Source organism: Marmota marmota, unplaced genomic scaffold (assembly GCF_001458135.2).
Source record: "Marmota marmota marmota unplaced genomic scaffold, marMar, whole genome shotgun sequence".
NCBI classification, from domain to species: domain Eukaryota; kingdom Metazoa; phylum Chordata; class Mammalia; order Rodentia; family Sciuridae; genus Marmota; species Marmota marmota.
In genome coordinates, this window is record NW_026000101.1 from 2490806 (window position 1) to 2500310 (window position 9505).

General features: G+C 31.8%; 1 protein-coding gene across 1 annotated transcript in view; it reads left to right on the plus strand.

The window, feature by feature from the left end:
- The window catches only part of Shoc1 (shortage in chiasmata 1), a 77777-nt gene that overhangs the window by 54876 nt on the left and 13396 nt on the right, over positions 1–9505 (plus strand). Inside the window, exons 15-18 of the mRNA XM_015492202.2 lie at positions 1656–1760; positions 4218–4393; positions 5896–5968; positions 8933–9002. Of these exons, the coding sequence (XP_015347688.2) occupies positions 1656–1760; positions 4218–4393; positions 5896–5968; positions 8933–9002 (424 nt within the window). The remainder of the gene's footprint in view (positions 1–1655; positions 1761–4217; positions 4394–5895; positions 5969–8932; positions 9003–9505) is intronic.

Here is a 9505-nt window from a genome sequence, read left to right on the forward strand (position 1 = left end):
AAAAAAAAAAAAAAAAAAAAAAAAAAGAAAGAAAAAGAAAAAGTAGGAATATCAACACTTGTTTGATGGCATTTTGAAATATGACCTCCTTCCCCTGGTCCCCCTGCTACCACACACTTTTTGGAGTCCACAGTCTATTCCATCTTGTGTGTATAGTTGTATTGAATAGAAGAAACAAGGTGTATTGTGCCTATCACATCTTACTTGAAACTTACTTGATTTTTTTTTCAAAATCAATTTGCTAAATTCATTAATTTTGGATGTCCTACATATTTTTTAAAAGACCACCTCTTTTTTAAAATAGAAAATAATTAGCATAAAAGACTATAAAAAACCATGTGGGTTTTTTCATGTATACACAACCCAGTCTTTGGGGGACCAACAGTTTAGTCACCAATACCTTGAGCTCACAGTAGTATAATTTAGATAGAACACATCATCTGATAGTGTTAACCCATACCTTACTACATGAAAAAACTGTGAGCCACAGGAAGAGCATAGCTGTGAAAATCAAAGAATTGGATTCACACTTTGGAGAGTTGGCAGTGTGGTCATGATTATACTAAATAGAAAAGAATACAGTAATTGTCAGCAAGCTGATTTCTATGGAAGACAACAAGACTTACACAAAATTTTTTAAAAACCATGACTTCTGAATACACTTTTGAGTTCTGTGATTCTCAGGTTTTAAATCTGTTGAATATAAATTGAGCTTCTAAAGGCTTTGAACATCATCAAGCAGAATGGTGATTATTATAAAATTTATGGAGTATAATGGAGAATAAACATGAGTTTGGGTTTCCAATTGGAACAATAGGGCTGAAATCCTGAGGAAGTAACATAATTGCTGCATTTAAAATGCTATCATTGGCCTGAGAATTGAGGTAAAGCTAAATCTACAGGTAATAGATAAACCTAGATTAGAAGACAGACCACTTCCTACTTGTGGTTTTCTAGTCTCTATTTCATTTTCCAAGCATGTTTACATTTCCAGTTCCCTATTTATGTTTTTTTGACCTCTTCTTACTTGTTCTAGGTCATGACTGATTGTTCCCACAGGTGCTTCCAGGGGCTGGATACATGACCTATAAACGGTGCTCCTGTTGCCTCTTGATTTCCAAAGACTACTACATATTTGCTTCTATCTTTATTGATTAGAATAAACAATTTGTAAACTTTTTAGAAGAACTCTTTGTTCAAATTAATATTTTATGAAATCCCAACATAAAACAGAAAAAAGTAGAGCTGCTCTAGTTAAATTAAAGTTAACCAATCAGCAAATTATGAATTTAAGTTTCTTGTTTTATAACTGGAAATCATTTACCCTTTTTTCTAACAAAAGTAGAAATAATTGACTATTATTTGGAAGTAAAAAAAAGCATGAGCTCTAAAGTTAGCTATGAGTTTAAATGCCAGCTCCACCACTTATTCACTAAATGTCTTTGGACAGTTACTTAACCTCACTAAGATTAGTTCCTCATCCATAAAGTGAAAGTCATAAGAAATTTTCCTATAGAATTTTTATAAAACAACCAGTTTATATAGAGCCTGACATATAGTAAGCACACCATGATAAATTTTAGCTATTATTATAGAGCATATTCTGAAATTGTATCATATTGTTCATGTTTTTAAATGTGTTTTTGCTTATTTAGGTACAAATGATGAAAGAGAAATGACATACAAGCATGCTGCTCTCTTACACCTTCTGGTAACAATTAGAGATGTCCTTTTAACATGCAGCTTGGACACAGCATTGGGTTGGTAGAAAAAAATTTATTTACCATGTTATCCTATTAAAATATTTCATTTAAACCAAAATATATATATATATATATATTTCATCTGATATAACTTACTTTTCTCAAAAAGATAGACCTCTTAAGAAATTATGCAGTATTCTTTCACCTCTATTACAATAAGCATATTTATATTGTGACATAATTATAATTAAATGTATATATTGGGGGCACAGTGCTGGGGATCAAACCTACGGCCTCTTGGATGCAAAGCAAGCACTCTACCCCTGAGCCACACCCCCAGTTTCATATATATATACACACTAATTATGTTATTTATGTTAATTATTTTATTTATATATATATAAATTCTAATTATGTTCATTAAAAGAAATTGTTTTTAACAAGTATTGTCAACTAGAAAAATAAGTTTAGGATCTTCTAATCTTGGTCTGAATTACAAAATTCTAATAGCCTTATACAGATTTGATTGCATAATCATTATCATGTATTACTTTTTAATGTGAAGCTTGATATTTTGCCACATACATTGCATGTTTGTGGCTTTGATCTTTGATAGATTAAATATAATTAAACTATCAACAATAAGATTTTTGGTAATTTCTTATGTACTTGTGTGTATAAATTAGGATATGAATTTCTTAGATAATAAAAATCAAACTATTGAATATATTGAAAATTTTAAAGATTTTTTCCCAAAAATCATTAAAATGTTTTATTGTATTACTGCTTTAGGCTCCTTATTGCAGGATTATTTAGGCTCATGTAGTAATGGTTTGCCTATGGGATTATGTTTTATAACTTAAACCTTCTAGAACCCATTTCAAATATACAGTAAAATTAATATTTCTCTGATTTAAGACCCAGACATTTTCTCATATCTGTGACCCAGATAAAAATATTATTTCTCTATTCCAAACTTTTGATAAGTATTGAGCTGAGATAAATCACAACTGTACTTCTCTGTAGCACTAGGAACTCAGATATTCTAAGTTCTAGATATTTTGCTTTAATATGGTGCATTAATAGTCAGTCTAACTGTAGAACTGACATTCTTTTATGGAAACTGAGAAATATAATGAAGAAATATGACAAAACAGTAGGGGATATGACACCCCACCCTTAAACTTGTTCCAGATACTTTAAACTAGGGCTATCGTCCCCAATCCTTACTTGTCTAGGAATGGAGATAAAACAACCTTAATTCAATATCAATGCTAAAATAGTTTAATTGAAGAAGAAGGAAAAACCACCATGTTGATCTTTCTAAAATATATATAACTTAGTTATAATGCTTAACCAGGCATATAATCTGGCCAAATACAGAATGCTTAGTACTTACCAAAATGTTGGATTAGAGAAATAATATTTATGAAAGATTGCTTGGAGGATATTCATCTTTAAGTGCACTACAATTTACCCTGGGATTAAATGAGACCATTGAGAGTTCTCTGTATTTGGAGCTGTATTATTTTTGCTCCTCAAAGAAATACATTTACTAAATCATGCTTTGACATTACTATTTGGCTACCTTAAGGAATACTATAAAGCAAGATTCTTTTTGGAAAATTAATTTAAGTTCTAGGTACAAAGCCATAATGAATATTCTAGCTGCATTGGACATTTTTAATGGAAGATTTTCTCACTCCTCTAAAGCAAAGATTGAGTGTGGGTTGTCTCTCTTTTTTTTTTCTCTCTCTAGTGGCTGTATTAATCAGCTTCATATTACTACAATGAAATATCTAAGGCAACGTATTTTGTAAAAAGAAAAGGGTTATTTAGTTCAGTTTCAGAGATTGAGGCATGGTGCCTACATTACCTTAATTCTTATGAGGGAAGCACATCACCACAAGCATGCATGCAGGAGTGAAATGATCACATATGGGACTGGAAAGAGAACTAGGAAGGTCCAAACTCAGGTTTTTTATAACAACCATCTTGGAACTACCCTCCAAAGATATGCCCCCAATGACCCAAAGACCTCTCACTAGACCAACTTCCCAAAGACTCTAAAGCACCTCCAACAGCACCACCCTGGGGACCAAGCCTTTACATATGGACCTTTAAGGACACTCATCCAAGCCATAGCAGTGCGTGGGAAGAAAAATGAATAGGGATCTGGTTGCCTGCCCTGTTCACTCCCAAAATTCTGTATTTTCTCCCAACTTTCAGTTTTCTACCTCTTCCAACATAGCAAGGTGATGTGATGAATTTTACATGTATTGAAATATCACATTGGTAACCCATAAATATGTGCAATTTTCTTGTTTTTATGTATAAGTTTAAAATTAAATTTTAAAATGTTTTATTCATCAATATCTTTGTTTAGTCAAAATCAGAATAAAATTAAATGAAACTTTTAGTGGTACACTCATTTCCTCCTAGTATTTTTTTTAACTAGGAAGTTTCTCCAAGAAAAACAGAATTATGCAATTTTTTAAAATTTTGCTTTAACAGGATACTTGTCAAATGCAAAAGATGCCTACAAAAGCATTTTAGGTTCCTATTTGGATGACATTTGGAGACAGCTCAAGATTATACAGATTATTAGGGCGAAAAAGCCTGAAGCAAATTATAAAATACAAGAACTGCAATGCCAGATACAAAGTTGGATGCAAAATCAGCAAATTAAGGTTAAGTACTGGAATGAAGCAAATAAAAGGAATAAGTTTAAATAAGAATTGGATGTTAACAATTTTTTGCATTAAATTTGAAATTATGAAATAGATTATACTATTTGGCCCTTTGACAGTTTTATTCTTATAGTAACAGAACAAAATCAGCCCCCAGAGAAAGGATGATTTGAATCATTATTTATACGTCTTGAATTTTAAAATACTTTAATATTAATTATAAGCACTTTTCCATGGATTGTTTTTCCAGTTGCCAAAAGTCCATGAATATGTATGTGTGTGTATTAGAACTAAATACTTTATTTTTAAGACATTGAGCCATAATTTCATTTGATATAGTTGTACCCAAATAAAACACTTAGTGCATTTTCTTATATTGAAAATTATTTGCTTACCCTACATTAAGCATGTGAAGGCCACATTAACAAAGACTTAAGACAAGATGATCTTTTAAATTTTACCAAGAAGAAAGAGATTTCAAATGCTTTACACTAAATCTTACCCAAATTTATATGGGTTTCATCTTCTTCCTCCTCTTTGTGTGTATGTATATATTTACATTTTTTTTTAATGTGCTAGAGCTTGAACCCAGGACCTCATGCATTACTAGACAGGAACTCTATTACTGAGCTATATCCTCAACCTTCCCCCTTTATCTTCATCCCCAACTTTATTGTTTCTTGAATAACTTTCTTTTTAAAAAAAAATATTTATTTTTTGTAGCTGTACACAATAACTTTTATTTATTTTTATGTGGTGCTGAGGATCGAACCCAGGGCCTTGCACATGCAAGGCAAGCACTCTACCGCTGAGCCATAACCCCAGTCCCTCTTGAATAACTTTCTTAAGTTATTAAACTAAATAAAAAGTTAGAAATTTAAAATTGAACTAATTTGCTGTTCTCCCTCCAAAAAAGAAACTATAATGGTAAATAGGAAAATAAACCAACCAATTGTTGATTTTCTCCAATAAAGTCTAACGTGTCTGGATTGAATTTTAACACTAATAAAATAGGCAAAGACAACCTATGAATAGATAGTCATATATGTGGGAATACTTGAGGAATGCTAATAATAGCAGGGGCCAGTAGTGCATGGCTGTAATCCCAGCGGCTTGGGAGGCTGAGACAGGAGAATTGAGAGTTCAGAGCCAGGCTCAGCAATGGCGAGGAGCCAAGCAACTCAGTGAGACCCTGTCTCTAAATAAAATACAAAATAGGGCTGGGGATGTGGCTCAATGGTTCAATCCCCAGTACCTAAATAATAATACTACTACCTACCCTAAAATATTTTCCTTATTGATGTTTGATGTAGAATTTATTATTTTATAATAAATTTATTAGAATTTATTCCTTTGCATTTAAGCATTGACATCTTCTACAACACAAATATTTACTTTGTAGTCTCATCGTCATTAGTTTCATGAAACCAGTTGTGTTTGTTATTTTGTCACTGTAGTTAAATAATTCAAAGACACACAGTGAACTTCTTATTTTTGACTAGGTGCTGATTATACTAAGAATGGATTCAGATGGTGAAAAACATTCACTCATTAAAATGCTTAATAAAATAGAAGGTAAGAACTTTTAAATTATGCTCTGTTTAATAACAAATGCTTGAACATACAAAGATTGTTGATCAAACCAGCTTTTTAAATTAAAATATAACTGGGTTGGGGTTGTGGCTCAGTGGTAGAGTGCTTGCCTAGCATGAATGAGGCACTGGATTCTATCCTTAGCACCACATAAAAATAAAATAAAGATATTGTGTCCACCTAAAACTAAAATAAATAAATAAATAAATATTTAAAAAATAAAATATAACTAACACATTATAAAATTCATCCCTTAAAAGTACACAACTCAGTGGGAGCCTATCCAGTTTTTAAATTAATCAAGACTACAAGTCTGCAATACAAAAATACTACAGTATGCTTATATCATTTGTTATTATTCATAATTGATACCTTTTACTCATTACCTACTAATTGCTAAATAATACTGACTGCTTACAAGAGCTCTCTGAATAGTTTTTTTTAAATTAGAGCATCATTTATACATGGTAATTGAGTTCATATTGACAAAATTGTACATTCAAGGAATTTGAATTTGAGACCCATTTCCATCACTCACTTTTCCTCCCCTCCTCCCTCCTCTATTCTATTGAACTTCCTTTCTCCTACACATATATAAAAGTGAAATTCCCTTTGGTATATGAGTAGGTTTTATTAACTCAGTTTTATAAATAAAAAAAACAGGCTCATAAAGGTGATATAGCATGCCAAATCTCACAAGTAATAGTGAGAGATTAGGATTTTAACCTAGTTTTCTCTTGTTTCAGTGTCATTCTTCAACTCTTTACCCTTCACTAACAATTCTGTCAACCCTTCCTACTTTGCTTAGTGAAACCCATTGCTTACATGCAAACTCTTCTTTATCTCCCTTAACTGAAACCCAATCTTTCCCACATGATACTGTTTCCCTTATGTCCCTCTGATTGAAGTGATTTTTTTTAATCTATACTTCATGGGAATGAGAAGGTTGTTTCTTGATTTCTATTATCATTTCCTCCATTGTCTGAGGCTGAGCCACATTGCTATATCATTCCCTACCACTGCTAATTATCATCATCTACTAACCACCTGATCATATACCCGGCTCATAGAATTCTCTACACTTCTAATACTGCCATTATCCTAGGTGTTTTAAATGTCTTTAATGTGAATAATTCATTCAAAACCCAGGCCTTATAGATTCATTACTCCACAACAAAAATTATATTCATCTTCAATGCTGGGAATATGGGTTCATATTCACCAAATTCATAAGATTCTTTTTAATAACAACATGTTAGAACAAGAGTTAACCCTTGTCTAGAATCAGGGTAATTGGAAACACTTTTAAAAATCAGAAAAATTTTTGATCAGCGTTAGCCTTATAAAACCTGGGATTTGAGTAAATAAAGGAATGTTTTTTGTGAAGAAGCTGAGTACAACTTCCTGCTCCACTGAGAAATATACTTAAAACTACTATGGATCAGCTTCTCTCCTTTGGAGTCACTGTTGACAGATTATTACTGTATATCTTTTTTTATCTAGGCTTTATGATGAACACCTTCATTTGGTAGTTGGGAATTACACCACAACCATTTTTGCTATCTTCATTTCAACAATGTCTATTGACACAAAAATCTTGAATCTATAAACTGAAAAATGATTTTACTGTCTTCAAACTAACACACATCCAGGTTTCTAGGACCTAAGCTTTATTTATTTATTTATTTATTTTTAGTTGTAGTTGGACACAATACCTTTATTTTTTTATTTATTTTTATGTGGTGCTGAAGATTGAACCCCGGGACTCACGCATGCTAGGAGAGTGCTCTATGCTGAGCCACTACCCCAACCCAGGTCCTGGGCTTTTTTTTTTTTTTTTCCCTATCTAGTTTTAGGGAAAAAAATGTGATTTCATTTTCCACGTGTTTGCAAAATCTAATAATACAGTTACTGAGTAATCTAAGGATAATAGCTAATATAAATCATTTAAGCAGATTAGGTTTTAAATAATATGAATCATCTTATGAATTGTAAAAGAGAATACTCATTCCTACCACTACCAAAATTATTGTCATGTCAAGTAAAGTTACATAAAATTATTAGCCATTACTCTGTCATTACATGACACCTTTGTGAACCTTAAGTTTAACAAAAGTACACTCAAAGGGAGTAAAATTAATTTGAACTAGATTTAGCTATTCTGAAATTAGTTGTCTACCAAAAATAAATTGAATGTGAGGTTACAGAATATTTTTATGTTTACATATTTTTAACCCTAGTAAAATAAACTAGTTAAATTATAATTAAGAAGCAGGGGTGAATCTAACAAACAGGTAGTTTCCAATAAGTCTTCTGCTTCTCATGCAGCTAGTAGAAAGTGGGGGAGCATTTATATCACATTGAAATATAGTCCCTTGCTATTTAGTCATACTTAAATTCTTGGCTAGAGAAAAAAAAAAATCTAGGGGCTTGAGGTGTGGCACAGTGGTAGAGTGTTTGCCTAGCACATGTGAGTCACTGGGTTTGATCTTCAGCATCACATAAAAATAAAGAAACAAAATAAAAGTATTATGTTTATCTATGACTAAAAAATACATATTTTAAAAATTCTTTTAAAATTCTTGGCTAGAGAAAAATTTATGGTTTTTAGCTAATAAGATTAACTGTATAATTAATGAGTTTTAATTTGGTTACTTTTAAATTATGATCAACTTTATTATTTCATATAAGAAATCTAGACTTTCCATGCACTCACTCACTCACTCCATAAACACACACACACGAAATAATTACTTAAGGTTTGAACTTTCTTATGTTAGACTTCAAAAATAATGCAGTAAAGTATATTTTAAGCAATTTCCTTGTTTATAAATGTTTATTTTTATGATGGTGAAATATCTGACACCCTTAAAAATGTTTATGAACAAAACTCTGGTTAAAAAAAAAAACAACTCTGTTGAAAAAAACTCTTTTTTTCCTCAACAGGTTTAATATTGACTATCTCTCATTCAAATAAAAGAAGAGATTTTCTGGAATCTAAAGATGTTTTAAATGGGTAAAAATGTATTTCTTTGCCTATGGGGAGAAAACATAGAAATAATTTATTTCCATGGGAAAAGCAAAATTTCTCCTAGAATTTGGGCTGGGGATGTAACTCAGTAGTAGCTCACTTGCCTAGCATGCAGAAGGCCTTGGGTTCAACCTCCAGCAGTAAGAGAAAAAAAAATCCCATTTGACCCAGCCATTCCCCTTCTTGGTCTATTCCCTAAAGACCTAAAAAGAGCATGCTACAGGGACACTGCTACATCGATGTTCATAGCAGCACAGTTCACAATAGCAAGACTGTGGAACCAACCTAGATGCCCTTCAATAGACGAATGGATAAAAAAAATGTGGCATTTATACACAATGGAGTATTACTCTGCATTAAAAAATGACAAAATCATAGAATTTACAGGGAAATGGATGGCATTAGAGCAGATTATGCTAAGTGAAGCTAGCCAATCCCTAAAAAACAAATGCCAAATGTCTTCTTTGATATAAGGAGAGTAACTAAGA